Consider the following 22678-nt stretch of genomic DNA (forward strand, 5'->3'; position numbering starts at 1 on the left):
ATATGCAGGAGAAGGGAATAGAGGGTTATGCGGATAAGAGTTAAATGCGGATAAGAGTTAAATGAGGAAAGACGGGAGGAGGCTCGAGTGGAGCATAAACGCCAGCGTGGACAGGTTGGGGCGAATAGCCTGTTTTGTGTGCTGCATATCCTATGTAAAGGGGGAGCATTCCAACACCCCAAACTAGTGGCTGGCGCTTCGCCTGTTTAAAGTGCAGCGCAGGCGCCGCCGCCGCTCCCTGTCTGCGCGTGCGCTCCTCCATGACCTCCACAGCTGTCCCGCGCATGGGCAGTAGCGCTCTCCCTCTCTGGGCCGGTGTGTGCTGTCGCTCGCTCGCTCGGTTGGTCGGAGATTGCCGTCTGCTGGATCCCCCAGTCGGTGTATTCTCTTCAGCGGTACGTATGGGCCTTTGCGCAGCCTCTACACTGGAGCAAGGCCGAAACACCATATACACACACATTTATATTCAGGGATAGTGGGGGAAGCCCGTGCTACTCTGGAGGTTGCTGAGTCGATTTTTTTTTAAAAGGCCGGGGCCATGAGTAAGGAGAAGGCATCGTGCCCGCCCGCTTTACCCGGCGTGACCCTAACCCTAACCCTTCCCTCTGCCTCGAGGTTCACGCCATGGAGGAGCAGAGCTGGTTCACGGTGCTGGCTGTGTAATTTTGGAGGAGGGTCAATGTGCGGCTTTATTGTATGGCGGCTGGCGTGTGACCTTTAAGAGCATAGAAGGTTGGGACGCTGACAGCTATTGCATGTCCCTTGGCCAAAAGGCTTTGTAACATTGTAAGTGTTTTTAAGTATCGCCGTATTTGTAAATATACGTCCTTCCTGCTGTTTTCGTAAAATCTACCCTTGAGTTTAACGATTTAGTTTCTTTTTACATTTATTACAAGTTCTACTGTAAATATACTCGATCCTGTTCGTTTGCCCAGCGTGTTGAGCCTTGCATCTCATTTTGCTACACGTAAAAGGAGAAGAATTCCAGCTTGGAATGGGCAAGTAGCTTCTCCGATGTGGTAGGAGTGGGATGACATTTGCAAATATCCATGTCTGAATCTCCGATTGAAACGTTGAGATTGTTATTGTACAAAAACTATAAAAATGCTATTCGTAAAGAACACTCCCCTTGTAAGCCTAACATTTTCTCCCCTGCATTAATTCCAATGTGGGTGATGATGAGTCCTGAGACTGCTCAATACAGATAGTGAACTTTCCTTTGGTGGTGTATTTATGTCAGCAATTTGTGATCAAGGTCTCCAATTGCTCACACCTAAACATTTCAGTTAGAACCTGTTCCTGGTGTGATAAGTATGAGGAATGCTGCTAAGAGCCCAGTATTCATAATGTCACCGGAAAGGACCTTCATGGTTTTGCGTCAAGAGGGTGGGGTGGGTCCTCCAAATGTCTGCCTTTAACCTGTAATTTTGAAATACAGAATATTAACAAAGGGAGGAAATAGCAAGCATCAATACCTATACACATGTCCTTTTTAATGTTTAGGTTTGTTTAACAAATCAGATTATTTTTTATTTAGGAAGTGCAGCCTACACTGGTTATTTGCAGTGTTGTGATGTTCCATCATTGCATGTTGTATTTTTCTCTGAAAGCTGAGATAAGCATTTAAGTTGGCAAGAGATACTAGGCTTTGATTCAGCAAACAATTATAACATCTTTATTCATGAATACATTCAAATATTGTTAGTTTTCTGTACCTGTGTCCTCCATTGCATCTGCTCCTTAAGACATCGCAATGCTATTTGAAATTTTTAGAATTTTGTGTGGCGTTACTCCATAGGCTGCCCTCAAGACTGATTTTCATGTGATTTTCATGTGAGCAGAGGGATTTGAGGAGTAATGTCACTGAGAGCTGGCATCCAAATCATTAGATGATGCTTGTGATTAGCTGGTGTATTTCATGTTGCGACTAACCAAGTTGCAACGCTAGTTTTTTGTCATTCTCCGGTGTGGTCGTCACTGGCTAGGCTGGCATTTATTGCCCACCCTAATTGTCTTGAGAAGGTGATGGTGGGCTGCCTTTTTGAACCGCTGCATGCAGTTTGATTCAACTGAATGACTTGCTAGACCACTTCAAGGGCAGTTAAGAGTCACTCACATTGGTGTGGGACTGGAGATGCATATATAAGCCAGACCAGGTAAGAACAGCAGGCTTCCTTCCCTAAAGGACATTACTGAACCAATTAAATTTTTACTACAAAACAACAGCGACATGATCACTTTTCCTGATACCAGTTTTTTAATTCCTTGTTTTCTGAAATCATGTTCTCAAACTGCTATGGTGATATTTGAACTCGCATTCTCTAGATTACTAGTCCAGTAACATAACTACTCGACTACCATATCCAGATATGTTACTGCTCTAGTAATTTCAGGATTTAAAACAAAAAAGGAATATAATGCACATGCAACTTGGCAGCTTTTCTTAGAAAAGTACTTATGTGCTTCTTGATTTTCTCTGTTTAAATTTGTTTCTCTTTCTACTTTCGTGCTGCCAACCAAGAGTTCAGGCAGGTGACTTGCTCCCAGGCTTATGTCAGTATAACGCTATAACCGGCTCCAAAGTGCATAAAAGTGCAATGGGACCTTTTATGTCCACCTGAGAGAGCAGACAGGGCCTCGGTTTAATGCTTGAACCGAAAGATGGCACCTCCAACAGTGCAGCACTCCCTCTACTGCACTGGAGTGTCCGACTAGATGATGTGCTCAAGTCTCGAAACCCAGAATCTTTTAACTCGGGCAAAAGAGCTACCACTAAGCCAAGGCTGATGTATCCGCTGTAGAATAATACAGAATAAATGGGAGTTATTCTGCAGTTCTAAGAGAATTAAGAGCCTGATGTATACTTTGGTGGAATTTTAGACCATCATATTTACTGTTAGATTAATTTCTTTGAAGTTATGTATGAAATATACATGAAATCTGGTATTGCTAGGATATGCAGTGCTTGTATTTTTCCAATTGCTATGCAAATTTACGAGTCTGGATAGGATGACTTGAGCTAATAATGTAGATGAGAAAATCATACTCCACCCAAGATCTCTAACCAAGCAGGTGATACATAGAGACACTTGAGAAGAACTCTGCAGGCATCACAAAAAGTGACTGCCACAAGATGTCAGACACAGCGTAATAATGGGCACAGATTAAAGGAGCTGGTCAAACTAGTGCAAGAAAAAAAAAATCAGAAAATGCCACCCCCTTTTTATGTTAGTAGAAGTTTACCGGTCTCTTCAGACCTGGTGGGACCTTCACAGAAAGTGTCTGATTGCAGGTGGAAACAAATCTAGATTAAGAAAGAGAATGCAGTGCTAGATCAGGTGAGAGAAGCCATTACATTTTTATTATTCGTTCCTGGGATGTGGGCGTCGCTGGCAATGTCAGCATTTATTGCCCATCCTTAATTGCCCTCGAGAAGGTTGGTGGTGAGCTGCTGCCTTGAATAGCTGCAGTCCGTGTGGTGAAGGTTCTCCCACAGTGCTGTTAGGAGGGAGTTCCAGGATTTTGACCCAGCGACGATGAAGGAACGGTGATATATTTCCAAGTCAGGATGGTGTGTAACTTGGAGGGGAACCTGCAGGTGATGGTGTTCCCATGCGCCTACTGCCCTTGTCCTTTTAGGTGGTAGAGGTCGTGGGTCTGGGAGGTGCTGTCGAAGGAGCCTTGGCGAGTTGCTGCAGTGCATCTTGTAGATGGTACACACTGCAGCCACGGTGCGCCAGTGGTGGAGGGAGTGAATGTTTAAGGGTGGTGGATGGGGTTACAATCAAGTGGGCTGTTGTGTTCTGGATGGTGTTGTTGGAGCTGCATTCATCCAGGCAAGTGGAGAGTATTCCATCACACTGCTGACTTGTGCCTTGTAGATGGGGAGTCAGGAGGTGAGACATTTGCCGCAGAATACCCATTCTCTGCCCTGCTCTTGTAGCCACAGTGTTTATGTGGCTGGTCCAATTAAGTTTCTGGTCAATGGTGACCCCCAGGATGTTGATGGTGGGGGATTCAGCGATGGTAATGCTGTTGAATGTCAAGGGGCGGTGGTTGGACTCTCGCTTGCTGGAGATGGTCATTGCCTGGCACTTGTGTAGCGCGAATGTTACTTGCCACTTATCAGCCCAAGCCTGAATGTTGTCCAGGTCTTGCTGCATGCGGGCATGGACTGTTTCATTATCTGGAAAGTTCGAATGGAACTTAACACTGTGAAATCGTCAGCGAACACCCCCACTTCTGACCTTATGATGGAGGGAAGGTCATCGATGAAGCAGCTGAAGATGGTTGGGCCTAGGACACTGCCCTGAGGAACTCCTGCAGCGATGTCCTGGGGCTGAGATGATTGACCTCCAACAACCACAACCATCTTCCTTTGTGCTAGGTATGACTCCAGTCAGTGGAACGTTTTCCCCCTGATTCCCATTGCCTTCAAATTTAATAGGGCTCCTTGATGTCAAGGGCAGTCACTCTCGCCTCGCCTCTGGAATTCAGCTCTTTTGTCCATGTTTGAATCAAGGCTGTAATGACGTCTGGAGCTGGGTGGTCCTGGCGGAACCCAGACTGAGCGTCGGTGAGCAGGTTATTACTGAGCAAGTGCCGCTTGATAGCACTGTCGACGACACCTTCCATCACTTTGCTGATGATTGAGAGTAGACTGATGGGGCGGTAATTGGCCGGATTTGCTTTGACTTGCTTTTTGTGGACAGGACATACTTGGGCAGTTTTCCACATTGTTGGATAGATGCCAGTGTTGTAGCTGTACTGGAACTGCTTGGCTAGCGGCGCTGCTAGTTCTGGAGCACAAGCCTTCAGCACGATAGCTGGGATGTTGTTGGGGCCCATAGTTGTATCCAGTGCGCTCAGCTGTTTCTTGATATCACGTGGAGTGAATCGAATTGGCTGAAGACTGGCTTCTGTGATGGTGGGGATGTCAGGAGGCAGCTGATATGGATCAGCCTTGTCTTTTGTACTCGTGTGCTGGGCTCCACCATCATTGAGGGTGGGGTTATTCATAGAGCCACCTCCACCCGTTAGTTGTTTAATTGTCCACCACCATTCGCGACTGAATGTGGCAGGACTGCAGTGCTTTGATCTGGTCCATTGATTGTGGGATCGCTTAGCTCTGTCTATAGCATCCATGTAGTCCTGTGTTGCAGCTTCCCCAGGTTGGCATCTCATTTTTAGGTACGCCTGGTGCTGCTTCTGGCATGCTCTTCTGCACTCCTCATTGAACTGGGGTTTGTCCCCTGGCTTGATGGTAATGGTAGTGTGAGGGATATGCTGGGCCATGAGTACAGTTCTGCTTCTGCTGATGGACCACAGCAGCTCATGCATACCCAGTTTGAGCTGCTAGATTGTTCTGAATCTATCCCATTTAGCATGGTGGCAGTGCCACACAACACGATGGAGGGTGTCCTCGGTGTGAAGACGATTCTTCGTCTCCACAAGGACGGCATTGGTCACTGCTACCAATACTGTCATGGACAGATGCATCTGCGACAGGTAGATTGGTGAGGACGAGGTCAAGCAGGTTTTTCCCCTTGTGTTGATTCTCACCACCTGTCGCAGGCCCAGACTGGCAGCTATGTCCTTTGGGACTCGGACAGCTCGGTCAGTAGTAGTGCTACCGAGCCACTCTTGGTGATGGCATTGAAGTCCCCAACCCAGAGTACATTCTGTGCCCTTGCTACCCTCCATGCTTCTTCCAAGTGGTGTTCAACATGGAGTACTGATCAGCCTTGAGGGAGGGCGGTAGGTGGTAATCAGCAGGAGATTTCCTTGCCCATGCTTGACCTGAAGCCATGAGACTTCATGCTGTCTGGAGTCAATGTTGAGGATTCCCTGCCGACTGCATACCATGTGCTGCATACCTCTGTCCTGCCGGTGGAACAGGACATACCCAGGGATAGTGATGAAGGAGTCTGGGACATTGGCTGAAATGTATGATTCTGAGAGTATGACTATGTCCGGCTGTTGTTTGACTTGTCTGTGTGACAGCTCTCCAACTTTTGACATAAGTCTCCAGATGTTAGTGAGGAAGACTTTGCAGGGTCGACTGGGCTGTGTGTGTCATTGTTGTGTCCGAAGTCGGTGCCGAGGTTGATGCCGGGTGGTCCGTCTAGTTTTATTTTGATTGGCCCAGAAATTCGGGTCGGGGGCTTCCCGCGGGTGCAAGCCCCTGACCTGCACTTACCTTGCGCGCCGGCCGTTGAGCTGTGGACCCCCGTGGAATTCCGATCCTGGGCCTCCTCCAACTGCTGGCACGCAGTGCTTGCGTATCCCAGGGGTGCAGTTAGTTCGATGCGTTCCCTGGGATCACGTGGGCTATGGAGAGCCAATGGTAGCAGGGAATGCTTCATTCATAAGTTTGACAGGAAGGGCTGTCAAACCTATAAATACTACAAGCCCCAAAACATCACTAAATCTTCAAATAATTTTTTTTTTTTAATCATTTTTTAAATAAACTATAAATTACATGAAATAACTATTTTAAACAATTTAAATTTTTGAAAATAATTTTATTTTCTAACGGGGCTAAAAATAAACTTAACTTTCTTTAAAGTATTTAAAAATAATAAACCTGTGGAAAAAATGTTTTAATTTTAATTAATTCACCACTTACCTTGTAAAAAGCAGGCCTTGCGACTGCTTTTTTACATGTCTAACTTCTGGAGACTTACTTTTTTTTTTGCAGGTTTTCCTGGGAGGGTAAGTTCGATGCGCACGCGCAGCCTCTCCTGTGCACGAGTTTGACCGCTGAACCCCTTCTTTCAGGGGAACGGAAGTGCCGGTTTCCAGTGCATGCACGAAACCGGCAGTTCCATTGGGCTTACGGGTGAGTACCCCGTGCGTACTCACCCATGGAGACCCGAATTTCTGGGCCATTGTTTTCTGTAGCGGTCTATTACAACTGAGTGGCTTGCTCAGAGGGCAACCACATTGCTGTGGGTCTGGAGTCATATATTGGCCAGACCAGGACGGCAGATTTCCTTCCCGAAAGGACATTAGTGAACCAGATTGGTTTTAACAACAATCTGGTAGTTTCATGGTTACCATTACTGATGCTAGCTTTTTAGTTCAGATTTATTTAATTAACTGAATTTAAATTCCCCAGCTGCCGTGGTGGGATTTGAACATCTTTGGATCATTAATCCAGGCCTCTGGATTATTAGTCTAGTAACATAACCACTGTGCTACCATTCCTGGGAAATGATTAGGCATGTCTCTTAAAGTCTTTCAGACTAATGCAGCAGGTACGAGACATGAGATTGTATTAGGGTATAAATGATTGTATGAAGGGAGAATGCCTGAGCATGAATCAACCCTGGTGTTTTTTATGTGCCTAATGGCCACTTAGAGTGGGAGAGTACAAAGTAAAAAATCACCAACCTGTCATCCTGGGCAGAAATAGTAAAATGAGAATTTGGGGTTAGAAACAAATGGTAAATAGCTTGTTGCAGAACTCACTGATGCAAATCTCCTGATTGACAAATCAATTGAACAACCCAAAAAAGATTAAAGCCAGTTTTCTATTTGTATTTCATTTGTCTTCATTCACGCTCCTAAGGTATTGATTGAGCGTCTGAGAGAACAAAATTAGGGAACTCTTGATTTTTCCATCAATTTCTATTATCTACTGGGGAGCTTCCCTCTATTATGCTCGATAATGTATTTTGCACTTTGTCACAGTTCGATAAATCTAGTTGATGCTGCTAGTTTGCCACTGAGCCAATCTGCACCTGTAGCAGTAAGTTTCAGATGCTGGCTACTAGGGTAGTTTAATTTACAGTGTGCTTGTAGCATTTTAGTCAAATATTTCAACATAAAAACCTTTTCTTACATGAGCTTGTTTCCCCTGAAGAGCACTGAGGTTCATCAGTCCAGCATGGATAGCTCACGGCATTTGTTAATGGTGCTTTTGTACAGTTCTGTTATGCTAATCCTACAGTCTACATGCTCTTAACAATAACAGTTCATATTTCTGTCGCCTCCTTTCAGAGATGTCTCAAAGTGTTTTACAGAGTAGATAGCAAGCTGGAGAGGAAGCAAGGTTAGGGGACATGAATAAATTGCTGAACAGAGTGGTTTGTGGAAGACTTGATTGAAGGGCAAAGATGACAATGTGGAAATGCTGGAGGAGAGAATATCAGATGATGGGGACACAATGGCTAAAGGGATGGCCACCGATGAAGAAACCGAGGGGGTTGGGAACAAGGAGACAGTTGGTGTCAGATGAGTGGCAAATCTCTGCAGGGATGTACAGCTGGAGGAGATAGCTGAGGTTGGATGGGGCAAAACCATGGATGGAATTGAAGGCAAGAATGAAAATCTTGGTCAGTTGGATGGGGCACAAGGAGCCAGTGGAGCTTGGTAAAGACATGGGTGATTTTGGTGTGGATGAGAATGTGAGTCGTGTCATTTTAAATGAGTTGTAGTTTGTGGAGACCGGGAAACTGGGAAGAGAATGTTGGAGAACTTGAGCCTTGAGCTGATAAAGGTGTGGATAATGGCTTCTGAAGTAGGGGCAGATGCACGTTATGCGGAGGCAGAAGAAAGTGGTTTTGATGGATTAAACGTGGGGAAGGAAGAGGAGTTCAGGGTCAAGCAGTACACTAAGGTTCAGCACATCTGGGTGTCAATTCAATAGTACTTCATTAAATGAAGCACTTTGGCAAGTCCTGAGGTTGTGAAAGGTGCTATATAAAGTTCTTCATTAATGAAGCCATATACACGATATATAGAATAATGGATAGCAGAGGGTGATTAAAATGTTGTAATAGAGAAGTTCCGGTGGATTTCTAAACCAAGAGAGTCACTCTTCACCCAACTACAGCTGCTTTTAATACTGTGTAAGTTTAAATTCCAGGAGCAAGCTCTCCGCATTGGCCGTTGCCCAGTGGCAGCCTCAAATCTAGTTTTAACTCTGATCTACGTGTCTGCCACTGGCTAATAGCATCAATGCAGTGAGCTGGCTCCAGGAATACAAATTAAAAGGATAGTATAAAAGTGGCTATGAATGTCAACTAAAAATGTGAAGTTACAGCATTGACATTTCTTTATGCTCATCTGCAGCATACAGTCCTGAAGTTCATTGATTTTGCTGTTTAGCCTTTGGCTCATCTCTAAACATTGCAAATGTTCATGGATTAAAATCCTTATGACAAGTTTCATTTCCTGTTTGGATATAGACAGTATATACTGCCTTTAATTGGAATTTTGTTCCAATTTGCTGAAGAATTTTATCCTTCTACATACTGCAATTTCTAAAAGTGCTCCAGATTGTAGAGATCTGAATGTTAGTCTGCATTCCCGGCTCAACTGATATTGACGCATAGAACTTAACTTCTAGGAAAAACCTACTATTTCTTTGCTGGGTGGAGCTGCTTTGCTGAAGCAGACAATTTGGCAGTTCAACTAAGAAATAGCATTCACAATACAGGAAACTTTGGTTTATCCGGAGGTTAACTGTCCGGAATGCTCGATCCACCGGCAAAATTCAGGAGTCGGTTCAGTAAGTTTTTTTTTCTTTTCGTTGCTTTTTTTTCACCAGTCAGGCTCTGCAAGGTCTAGCTAAAGCTGCTGCTTAGCTACAGAGACGCTTGCAAGCTACGGCCGACTGTTTAGAAGCTGTTGGGGTTTGTTGCTAGATACGGAGCTCCTCCGTATGTTTTAACATTAGCGCTGGTTTGTCCGGCAGTTTTGATGGGACGGCAACAGCTCGGTCCCGTCGGTGCCGGATATCACAAAGTTGCCGGATATCACAAAGTTTCCTGTATCTGCAAATATGTGCAGGGGCAGAATAGTGGAACACTATGAAAGAAATATCTTGAGCAATGATATTAATGAGCTATAGTACATTTGGTGATTTGGATGATTTAAATACATGGCGATTCATGCTTTTGCAATGTATTTCTTCTGATGATGCAATCGGAGTTTGAGCTGCAATAACACTGATGATTCAGTGACCATGCATTGCACCAGTGATGCAAGATGATTATTTATTCTGCTGTGCTGCATGCTTCTGTTTTAATAGTAATGGTTATACTCTAGAAACCAGAATGTACATTTGGAAAGATCTCTGTCCACTGCTGTGCTAGAAAGGGAGGTGTGGCGCTTCCTTGGTGGCTCGGAGTAAATGCAGTGCTCCGTGTGGTACTGGGCTCCATAAACCAGGGCCCAGAACCACTATCTCTCCCACATGGCAGCTGTCTTTCATTCTGCCAGCGCAATTTACACCTCGTCTAGAGCCATCCTTTGTTTCTTAACCTGTCTCATTACCATCTCCTTTTGCCTTGAATTGCCTTGAATATCTCTTAATGTCTCTTAACCTCTCCTGCCTTCTATCCTATCACAGACCTTCTCTTTTGTTCTTTTATCCCCTTCCCCCCCCCCTCCCCTTTCCCAGCCCCTACACTTGCTTAAAAATCTGTTCCATTTCCTGCTTTTTTCCAGTTCTGACGAAAGGTCATCGACCTGAAACGTTAACTCTGTTTCAACTTCACAGATGCTGCCTGACCTGCTGAGTGTCTCCTTTCTGTTTTTATCCCAGAACCTTATATGCTTAGTTGGCTGATTTAAACTAAGGTGGTAGCAGGGATGCTATTGTTCACCTCGGCACCTCCGGGCTAAAAAGGCGAACAAATAGGCTGCCCCTTCGTAATTACTATCCAGTGACTGCTTGCTGAAAATGCAGATATGTTGTTGGTGAATGAGGACAAAATTGGGCTCAGCTGTGATGTCCCCATAACTTTTGCAGTTTACACATGAATGCTCACTGAAGTAGAGTGCCAAAGAACTGCTGGCAACTGCACGCCACTATAAATAAATGGCTTCAGGAGTAGAAGGAAAAATTGAGTTTTTAAACTTATAGTTTAAAAATACTGTTATTGTAATCTGCAGACTCTCATCAGATCAGCAACGTGCTAGATGGGTGTATGTGTAGATGTCAGTTGAAAGCAAGGTCAGTTTTGGGTGTAATGCTTCCATCGTCAAATAGTGTGTTGGTACTTGTTGTCCAGGTCTACTCCTGCTCTTATTTCTTATGGTCTATATGTAGCTGGTAATAATGGGCGTAACACCCTAATATCCTACCTGTAACTCGTAGTAATCTTGTAACCTGTAGATATTCACCCTGTATTTATAGTCAAACCTACCTGTAACGAGTAGTAATCATACAACTCGCTGATCCTCACCCTGTAATTATAGGCAGAATTCCCCTGCACCACACAAGGTGCGGTCAGGCTTCCCAGTAGATGTATTTTTAACAGGCCCCACCTCCCTCTCTATCTCCTCTCCTGGTGTCTCTCCCACTCGCCACCTTGCTGCTGCTCCCACCTCTGCAGGAAATGCTGGGCCACAAGCCTATCCCATTCCTCAGTTTCCCCCTCTTTCCTAATTCCACCCCCAATCCCCAGCACCCCATTCCACAGTCTCCCTCTCTCCCTGAGCTCTCTTCCTAAGTGTTCCACTGAGCCCCAATTCCCTGCTCCTTAATCCCTGTGCACCCTAGTCCTGCACCTCTCCCCGCTGCGTCTCTGTCTCCCGCCCAGACTCCTGGCGACTAGCTGGTTCCATTTCCCATTGCCCCAAGGCGAGGGGGTGGCTCTCTGAGGGGGAGGTTGTGATGGCACTGTGCCGGAGGTTACTCTGTGGCGGCGGTCAGTGATGTAACAGACAGGGGAGGGCCGTTACTGCAACAGAAACTTTAAAGTGCAAAGTTCTCCCGGGCTGTTGGCAGCAGTGCCCGGGAGATTGATACCCCATTCCTGGTAATTCCCAGGAAATCTGGATGGTTGGCAATCCTACCTCTTAGTCATTTGCTTCTCCAATGTAAGTAACTAACTTTCGAATTCTATCTTCTTAACTAAAAACTTCAATATTTCGTATTATCTTGGTTGCCAGAGTCTTGATATCCTTCAGTTATGGGAGCCTAAACTGGACAAGCTGCTCGTATATTAGCTGATTTGTTGCTTGCTTCCCAAATGAAAAGATGTCTGTTGTACTGGTCTAATCAAGGGGATTCAGATGATACATAAATAGTTTCTAACTTATGTAAACCTTGATGATATAGATGTGAAATCAATATGGAGAGCTTATTTAAAAAAAAACTGCAATGAGGTATTTAGTTTAGTGCCCCTCTGTGTTGATTTACCAGTGTCCTCTGGATTGATATTTGATTCACATTGAAGGAGGTAATATGCAGTGATTCTGTAACAATTATTTTGGAAAAACTTGCAGTTTACCAAGAAGTAATAACATACATCAAAAATTATATTATGCACTAGTTAACCAACCATAGGGACATGCTAAAACTACACTTTCAGTTGCAAATCAAAATGTATTATGCTCTTGGGAATGTTGACTAGGATCCTTGCATTACCACCTGCTTTTTGTGGTTAATGTTATGGTATTTTCCCACCAGGATTAGGTAGCCGGGGCTATGGTTTAAGATCATGCCTTGGTCATAATCAATGGCAAGTTTCAAATGACAGTTGTTAGTAGATTAAAAACAACAGGTTGAAATTGTGGTTGTAACTGACATAAGGACATCTGATTGTTAGACAGTGGTCACTGAGATGAGCATCACTGTTGTGTTCCTTTTCCAGATAAAATGGCAGTTCCACCAACTTACGCAGACCTTGGAAAAGCAGCCAGAGATGTTTTCACCAAAGGCTATGGTAAGGAATTCAATATTTAAAAGTATGGTACAGTTTTTGCCAGACACTGTCCGCAGCAACTGCTTGTTTCTAACGTTTGTGTGTGGATCTTTACACTGAAAGCAGGGTGTTGTCCAGTGCACTTTGCCATATGGCATTGCTCACTTTTGGTGACATAATGAAACACGCTATAATTGGTTTGGCATCACCCCTGAGATTTTTTTTTTGAGGGAGAGGGGAATGGTCGTAGGGTCACTTCCATTGTGTAAAACAGCTTTGTGCACTGAAATCCAGTTTCCTTAGTTGAGTCAACTGGGCTAAAAGACATCCGTACGAGTTTTGATGTGGCTGTGTTGCAAACTGATAGCAAAGCTTTTCTGTGATGAGTCATTGTTTAAAGATAATGGCCTTGCAATTGCAGTGTCTGTGACGGCGTACTGAGTACGGCGTCATAATCCATTTGAAGAGCTCCGGAAGTCCCGGATTTCCACATGTGCGAAATCCAGAACTTGCAATCTGTCATGGTACGCCTTGACAGATCACCCAAACTGCCTGAAAACGTTTGCTGGGGCAGAGTTGGGCTATTTGCTTAACAACTGTCCAGCAGTTGGCCACGCAACTCTTATGGCTGGTAAAAACAGGCACAAGGCCTGCTTGCATCAGCAAAAGGGTTTATATAACGCTTAAATAAAAGTTAAAAAATCCAAAATTATGCACATAACACTTAAATGAGTTTATGCAAATATTGGCCTCCGATCGCAATTTCTAGGCCAATGTGGTTATAGTATGCTTAATTACATTTCTAGCTATAAAATTATTTATCAAAAATTAAATTTTTATTGAGGTGGTGCAATGAAGGAACTTGTGAATAAAATTGCAATTCAGACATTGTATAATTTTAGAATGCTGTACATTGTATAATTATTTGGGGATTCCATTGCTTATCATTGGGGGATTCCCTTCGTAAATGATTGCAATGGAATTCTCCTTTGTCATTGGAGGACCGGGTCCACGTGATCCCAGGGACGCTTCCGAACTGCCTGCGCCCCTGGGATACATGGGCTTTTACGCTGCCGTCCACCTGGAGACCCGAGATCGGAACTCTCCGCAGCCTGACCGCCAGCAGGTAACTTCGGAATTGTTTCGTGGGTCGGAGGTATACTCCGGGGATTCGCCTCCGATCGCAATTTATAGGCCAATGTGGTTATATTATGCTTAATTACATTTCTAGCTATAATTTGTTGAAGTTTGGATTTTGTTTAATTGGTAAATGTACTGCATATAATGTGGATGACCAATTAAAAATTTGTGGAATCTGAGCATTTTAAATCTATCTTTGATCTCTTGATAGGATTTGGTTTAGTAAAGCTTGACTTGAAAACTAAGTCAGAAAATGGACTAGTAAGTATCATAGTAAGAAAAGTAACCGATAACCTCATTTCATTTAATTCCATTCTGTTGAATCTGCTTTTTTTTAAATGTCGTACTGGTAAACAATCTTTCAGGTCTGTGTCTAGTCTGTCAGAATATTGTATCCTCTTAAGAATTGTGTATTGCAGTTTTGATTTGCATGAGGCAATACATCTGGTTGTTAGACATATTGGCCACTGAGGAGGGTAAGAGGAAAATATTCCACAGTGGCTGATTCACCTACCTGCTTTAATTTGCTATATTCTAACTAAAGGGCAATTGCAAAGAGAGTTGGAAGTTATGCTACAGATGTATAAAGTCCTGTTTAGACTGCATCTGGAGTACTGCGTTCAGTTCTGGAAACCACGCCTAAGGAAGGATACATTGGTTTGGAGGGGGTGCAGCACAGATTCACCAGAATAATATTAGGGCTATAAGGATTAAACTATGAGGACAGGTTGCATAGACTAGGCTTGTATTCCCTTGAGTATAGAAGATCAAGATAGATTAAGAGGTGATCTAATTGAGGTGTTTAAGATGATTAAGGATTTGATGGGGAGAAACTATTTCGTCTAGTGAAGGAGTCCAGAACAGGGAGGCATAACCTTTAAAATTAGAGTTGGGCTGTTCAGGGGTGACGCCAGGAAGCATTTCTTCACGCACAAGATAGTGGAGATCTGGACCAATCTCCCTCAAAAAGTTGTTGAGGCTAGGTCAATTGAAAATTTCAAAACTGAGATTGATAGACTTTTGTTAGGTAAGGGTATTGAGGGATATGGACCAAAGGTGGGTAGGTGGAGTTGAGCTACAGAATGGCGGAACAGGCTTGAGGGGCTGAATGAGCTATTCCTGTTTCTATTTTTCTATGTAAAGTGCAATTGTACCAATTATAATTGGATGTTTTGTCATTTTAAATATAAGTGTTTGAGTGTCTGTTAAATTCTGACTTAGCAAGTCTTCCTTGCCATTCCTGGAATGATTACAAGGTTTTATAGGAAATAGCATAGATGCAACTTTTTTAATTGTGTTCCAATAAGCAGATACCTGAATGATCAACATTAAACAAAAACTGCAATAGTTAACATTTTTGTTGCTAAAAAATAAGATGCAAGCCTGTTAAATAAGATCAAACAAATACTTTTGGGCCAATAAAGTATGAAAATGTAGTGTTGTAATGGCTAAATACAAGAACTGCACAGTATTAGTCGTCTCATGCTGAGGCTGGTTTTGTGTTGGGAGCCCATGTGTTATGTGTTCACTTGAAAAGTATTGAAAGGGATTTTGAGCCTCTGTAGAGTTTACCCAATAAGTAGTTGAGCCATACAACTCAAGAAGGTTTTGGGTTTGATCTTCAGTCTGTGCTGAGACTTTGAGGAAAGGCTCAAAATCCTTTTCTTATAACTACTTGTTATCTGAAGTGTATGGATAACAGCTGAATTGTGGCAAGGACACTGTAATTGGCTTTGGTGCTCCTAGTTAGGGAGGGAAAAATCAGCCAGGGTTCCTGCTCCTCACTCCTGTCCAAAAACCCACGTTAGGAATACTTGTATGAAGTGAAGATAGGATCAAGCATAGCTGTAATGTCACCTGTAGTTGAATAGGCTGCTATCGCTCACTGTCTAGGCTCATGCAAAGTTGATCTTTAATCAGAAATGATGGTTGTTTTAAGCTATTAAGACACTGATGACAATTCTGTAAATGGAGCTCTTTGCTGCCTTCTAAGTAATTTTTTCCTATTGTAGGAGTTCACAAGTTCTGGGTCTGCCAACATGGATACTGGCAAAGTCGCTGGCAGTCTGGAAACAAAATTCAAGTGGGTGGACTATGGACTGACATTCACAGAGAAATGGAACACCGATAATATTTTGGGAACTGAAGTTACCATTGAAGATCAGGTAACTAAGCAAAAATGACACATAGTAAGCTTATTTTGCCTTTTCAACCAGAATGCAAACTGCACTTTTTTTCTGTTTAGCTTCTGAAAGGTTTGAAGATTGGATTTGACTCTTCGTTTTCACCTAATACTGGGTGAGTAAAAAAAAAGAAAGCCAAAACAAATTGACAAATTACTTTTTCTAAACTTCTATCAATAGCTTTATTTCTTTCAACATATTGGCCCAGAAATTCGGGTCTCCACGGGTGAGTACGCACGGGATACTCACCCGTAGGCCCAATGGAAGTGCCAGTTTCCCGCATGTGCGGGAAACCGGCACTTCCGTTCCTCTGAACGAAGGGGTTCAGAGGTCGAACGCGTGCGCGGGAGAGGGTGCGCATCGAACTTCGTGTTTTTTTTTTACAGGTTTTCCCGGGAGGGTAAGCCTGCAGAATTTAGACATTTAAAAAGCAGGCGTAAGGCCTGTTTTTTACAAGGTAAGTGGTGAATTAATTAAAATTAAAACATTTTTTCCACAGGTTTATTATTTTAAAATACTTTAAAGCAAGGTAAGTTTATTTTTAGCCCCATTAGAAAATAAAATTATTTTTTTTCAAAAATTTAAATTATTGTTTAAAATAGTTATTTCATGTAATTTATAGTTTATTATTTTAAAAATGTGATGTTTTTTAAAAATTTATTTGAAGATTGTGTTGTTTTGGGGCCGTAGTATTTATAAGTCTTGACAGCACTTCCTGTCAGACTTATGAATGGAGCATTCCCTGCTCCGATTGGCATCCCAGGGGACGCATCGAACTAACTGCGCCCCTGGGATACGCAAGCACTGCGCGCCGGCAGCTGGACCAGGCCCCGGATCGGAATTCCACGGGGGCCCACAGCTCAACGGCCGGCGCGTAAGGTAAGTGCAGATCGGGGGCTTGCACCCGCGGGAAGCCCCCGACCCGAATTTCTGGGCCATAATATAATTTTCATTAATCTGGTGCATTCAGTACTTTTTTAAAAACTATTTCCTTCCTGCTTTTCCTAACCACCCACTGTCCCTGGTTGAGAAGATGGGTAGATAGTATCCTCCCAGGCTGTGCCAATGATGCTGTATAACCAGCAAATCAGAGGTACATGAGCAACCTGAGATGACTCTTCAATTTTTCTCTCGAGGAAGCACCTGGCCTCAGCGGTACATCTTTCTGCAGCAGCATGGCTAGAATCTGGTCCATGAGTCCTACATCCTTTTGTTTTGCAGTACAATGTAATGAGTTTTGAATGCTCTGCTCAGTATTTTATGTATTTAAAATTATTGGCTTAATGGAAGCAAAAACATACTTAACCTTTTTTTAAAAAAAAACTGACTAGAAAAAAATTTGTGGGAACTTTTTTGTCAATTGTGTACTTCTGAAACTGGGAAAATAATCAAGTAAGCTGTACTTCAGAATGTAAAGAATAGAATAAGTTGTAATTTTTTAAATTTTATTCTTAATACAGAAAGAAAAGTGGAAAAATCAAGACCGGTTACAAGAGGGAACACATCAACTTAGGACTTGATGTCGACTTTGACATTGCTGGTCCTGCTATACGTGGCGCCTTTGTGTTTGGTTTTGATGGATGGCTAGCAGGATATCAAATGACCTTTGAAACTGCAAAATCTAGGGTCTCCCAGAGTAACTTTGCTGTTGGTTTCAAGACAGAGGAGTTCCAGCTCCATACAAACGTGTAGGTATACACCCAGTACATTTCTAAAGATAGGAGATGCATGCTTAAAACTTGTTATAAAGAACTGTCTTGGAAAAAAATGCGTCTTGTATGATAAGTTTCCAAAGTCACGTCACAGTTCTACTGATTCATGCAGCTCTTGATGCATTGAAATGCTTATAATACAATGTTGACCTGACAAATTGGAAGCAGTTTTGTTGTCCACCTCTAAGATTGCTCACCTCTGAGCCTACATTAGTCCCCATGAAAAGGGAGGAGGACTACAAATATCTTTCTCAACTTGCAGCTTTTTTGTGTGCAGAAGAGTAGTTGGGTAAAGAAAGAACCTGCATTTATATAACTCCTTTTACAACCTCAGGACGTCCCAAAGTGCTTTATAGCCCATGGAGTACTTTTGAAGTGTAGTCACTGTTGTAATGTGGGAAACGCGGCAGCCAATTTGTACACAGAAAGGTCCCACAAATAGCAATATGATAATGACCAGATAATCTGTTTAGTGATGTTGGTTGAGGGATAAATTTTGGCCAGGACATCAGAGAGAACACCCCTGCTGTTCTTCGAATAATGCAATGGGATCTTTTATGTCTACCTAAGAGGGCAGGCAAGGCCTTGATTTAACGTCTCATCCGAAAGCTGACCCCTCCGACAGTGCAGCACTCCCTCAGTACTGCACTTGAGTATTGGCCTAGATTTTGTGCTCAAGTCTCTGGAGTGGGAGTGAGTGCCACCACTGAGCCATGGCTGACACCTTGGTGTTGACTTGTTTGCTTTAGCCTAAGTGATGGGCTAAATAGAAGCATGAATTTTTAATAAGGGAAAAACTGAGAGTTTGTATAAAAAATATAGATTAGTGAAGCATGATTCTTAAAGAGGGAATCCTGCCTTCAATATTTCTTTCAAAAAATAATTACAATAGATTTTGTCAACCTTTACTTTTGTCAGAGTTATACAGCACAGAAAGAGGCCCTTCGGCCCATCGTGTCTGTGCCGTCCATCAAGCCCTGTCTAATCCCATTTTCCAGCATTTGGTCCATAGCCTTGTATGCAATGGCATTTCAAGTGCTCATCCAAATGCTTCTTGAATGTTGTGAGGGTTCCTGCCTCTACCACCCTTTCAGGCAGTGAGTTCCAGACTCCAACCACCCTCTGGGTGAAAAAGTTCCTCCTCAAATCCCCTCTAAACCTCCTGCCCCTTACCTTGAATCTATGCCCCCTTGTTATTGACCCCCCTACTAAGGGGAAAAGTTCCTCTTTATCTACCCTATCTATGCCCCTCATCATTTTGTACACCTCAATCAGGTCCCCCCTCAGCCTTCTTTGCTCCAAGGAAAACAACCCCAGCCTGTTTAGTCTTTCTTCATAGCTGAGGCGCTCCATCCCAGGTAACATCCTGGTGAATCTTCTCTGCACCCTCTCCAAAGCAATCACATCCTTCCTATAGTGAGGTGACCAGAACTGCACACAGTACTCCAGCTGTGGCCTTACCAGCGTTTTGTACAGCTCCATCATAACCTCCCTGCTCTTATATTCTATGCCTCGGCTAATGAAGGCAAGTATCCCATATGCCTTTTTAACCACCTTATCTACCTGTCCTGCTGCCTTCAGGGATCTATGTACATGTACACCAAGGTCCCTCTGACCCTCTGTGCTTCCTAGGGCCCTACCACTCATTGTGTATTCCCTTGCCTTATTTGTCCGTCCAAAATGCATCACCTCGCACTTTTCAGGGTTAAATTCCATTTGCCACTTTTCCGCCCATCTGACCAACCCGTTTATATCATCCTGTAACCTGAGGCTTTCCTCCTCGCAATTTACCACCCCACCAATTTTCGTGTCATCTGCGAACTTACTGATCATACCTTTTACATTCTCATCCAAATCATTTATGTAGATCACAAACAGCAAGGGACCCAGCACCGATCCCTGAGGTACCCCACTGGACACAGGCTTCCAGTCACAAAAGCAACCTTCGACCATCACCCTCTGCCTCCTGCCACTCAGCCAGTTTAGGATCCAACGTGCCAAGGCACCCTGGATCCCATGGGCTCTTACCTTCTTGACCAGTCTCCTATGCGGGACTTTGTCAAAAGCCTTACTGAAGTCCATGTATACCACATCCAAAGCATTTCCCTCATCCACACACCTAGTCACCCCCTCGAAAAATTCAATCAGATTGGTCAGACATGATTTACCCTTGACAAAGCCATGCTGACTATCCCCGATTAATCCTTGTCTCTCCAAGTGGAGACTAATTTTGTCCCTCAGAATTTTTTCCAATAATTTCCCTACCACAGATGTTAGGCTCACTGGCCTGTAATTCCCTGGTTTATCCCTGCTACCCTTCTTGAATAATGGTACTATGTTAGCTGTTCTCCAGTCCTCTGGTACATCCCCTGTGGCCAGAGAGGTTCTGAAAATTTGTGTCAGAGCCCCTGCAATCTCCTCCTTTGCCTCACACAGCAGCCTGGGATACATCTCGTCCGGGCCTGGGGATTTATCCACTTTTTGGCCTGCTAAAACCGCTAGTACCTCCTCCCTCTCGATGCTAATATGTTCAAGTATATCACAGTCCCCTTGCCTGATTTCTATGTCTACATCGTCTTCCTCCATAGTGAAGACAGATGCAAAAAATTCATTTAAAACCCCGCCTACATCATCTGGCTCTACACACAGATTGCCACTTTGGTCCCTAATGGGCCCTACCCTTTCCCTGGTTATCCTCTTGTCAATTTATTTCTGTAGCGTTTTAAGAATAATTTGTTTAAAGGAAGAGTGTTCTTATGAGAGCTCTTTTTCTTGTTTGGTCAGGCAAAATAGCCATGATTTGTTTTCATTAAAATGATGCGATCTTTGTCCATAAACATAAGAGATATACCTTGCCACTTTGTGAAGAGGATGCCCCTTTCAGTAGCACATGTTGATGTGATAAAGGAGAAACTGATTTTGGAGGTGCATAGTGCATTGAATAGTATGCAGGAGCTGAATTTAAGAATAAGAACATAAGAAATAGGAGCAGGAGTAGGCCATTTGGCCCCTCGAGCCTGCTCCGCCATTCAATAAGATCATAGCTGATCTGATCAACTCAACTTGACTTTCCTGCCCGCTCCCCATTTCCCTTGACTCCCTTATCGTTCAAAAATCTGTCTCTCTCCACCTTAAATATATTCAATGATCCAGCCTCCATAGCTCTCTGGGGTAGAGAATTCCAAAGATTCACGACCCTCAGAGAAGAAATTCCTCCTCATCTCCGTTTTAAATGGGCGACCCCTTATTCTGAAACTATGCCCTCTAGTTCTAGACTCCCCCCACGGGGGGAAACACCCTCTCTGCATCTAACCTGTCAAGCCCCATCAGAATCTTATATGTTTCAATAAGATCACCTCTCATCTAAACTCCAATGAGTATAGGCTCAACCTTTCTTCATAAGACAACCCCTTCGTCTCAGGAATCAACCTAGTGAACCTTCTCTGAACTGCCTCCAATGCAAGTATATACCTCCTTAAATAAGGAGACCAAAACACTGCGCAGTACTCCAGATGTGATCTCACCAATACCCTGTACAGTTGTAGCAGGAGTTCCCTACTTTTTATACTCCATCCCCCTTGCAATAAAGGCCAACATTCCATTTGCCTTCCTAATTAGTTGCTGTACCTGCATGCTAACTTTGTGTTTCATGTACAAGGACCCCCAGATCCTTCTGTACTGCAGCATTTTGTAATCTATCTCCATTTGAATAGTTTGATTTTTTATTTTTCCCACCAAAGTAGGTAACCTCACATTTTCCCACATTATACTTCATCTGCCAAATTTTTGCCCACTCACTTAGCCTATCTATATCCCTTTGCACCTTAAAACTATTATGAAAGATAATAACTAGGACTGCTCATTTGTGATTTTCATGGGGAAAAGGACAGTCACAGACCACAATCCGTAAAATATTGATGTAAGAACTCCAGAATTCAATATAATAAACATAGAATTTGACTTGGGTCAGTCACCATGAAGATGACTGTGTCATTTTACAACAGTAACTACATTTCAAAAAGTACTTTATTGGCTGTAAAACGCTTTGTGACATCCTGAGGTGGTGAAAGGCACTATATAAATGCAAGTTCTTTTTCTTTACTAATAGATGTGTTTGCTTGACTCTAGGCATTCTCTAAATCAGTTGCCAACAATAAAGCTGTTGTCACTCCTGTTAAAATAAACTCTCGCTCTCCTGATGGTCAGGTTGGTAAGCTCACTGTCTCGTGTGGAATCTTCATTATACTAACCAAGAAGGTGCCACATGTGATCTTTGATTTGTGCTGAATTAGCTGTGTCCATTTGCATGCACACTTTGACTGCCACTCCAGACCCGAGGCCATTATTTCTACCTTTTTTTCCCCCTCTTGAGACCCTTCCCTTCTGTCTCCTCCCCTTCATTTCTCCTATATATTCAAGAAGGAGTTAGATATATTTCTTAAGGCTAAAGGGATTAAGGGATGTGGAGAGAAAGCAGGGACATAGAAGATAGGAGCAGAAGCAGGCCACCCGGCCCCCCGAGCCCGCCCCGCCACCCAACGAAACCACGGCAGACCACCCAAACTCAGCACCCCGTCCCCGCCCCCTCCCCGCACCCCCCGATCCCCCCAGCCCCAAGAAACACATCCAACTCCTTCCCGAATACATCCAACGAACTGACCCCCACCGCCATCCGTGGCAGAGAACTCCACAGGCCCACCACTCCCCGGGCAAAGAAACCCCCCCCCACCTCCGTCCCAAACGGCCCACCCCCTATCCTTAGACTGTGACCCCTGGCTCCGGACCCCCCGACCACCGGGAACACCCTCCCCGCACCCAGCCCGCCCAGCCCCGCCAGAATTCCACAAGTTTCAATGAGATCCCCTCCCACCCCCCCAAACGCCAGCGAGCACAAGCCCAATCGACCCAATCTCTCCCCACACGCCACCCCCGCCATCCCAGGCACCAGCCTGGTGAATCCCCGCCGAACCCCCTCCACGGC

At 43.9% G+C, this 22678-nt stretch overlaps 1 protein-coding gene across 1 annotated transcript in view; it reads left to right on the plus strand.

Annotated features, from left to right (window-relative positions):
• The first annotated feature begins 267 nt into the window (after positions 1-267).
• The window catches only part of vdac1 (voltage-dependent anion channel 1), a 30240-nt gene continuing 7829 nt past the window's right edge, over positions 268-22678 (plus strand). Inside the window, exons 1-6 of the mRNA XM_085995695.1 lie at positions 268-395; positions 12612-12683; positions 14014-14063; positions 15815-15967; positions 16048-16100; positions 17446-17673. Of these exons, the coding sequence (XP_085851821.1) occupies positions 12617-12683; positions 14014-14063; positions 15815-15967; positions 16048-16100; positions 17446-17673 (551 nt within the window). The 5' untranslated portion in view covers positions 268-395; positions 12612-12616. The remainder of the gene's footprint in view (positions 396-12611; positions 12684-14013; positions 14064-15814; positions 15968-16047; positions 16101-17445; positions 17674-22678) is intronic.

This window comes from Somniosus microcephalus, chromosome 8, assembly GCF_052327205.1.
Source record: "Somniosus microcephalus isolate GS21.2 chromosome 8, FLI_Smic_1.0, whole genome shotgun sequence".
Lineage (NCBI taxonomy): Eukaryota > Metazoa > Chordata > Chondrichthyes > Squaliformes > Somniosidae > Somniosus > Somniosus microcephalus.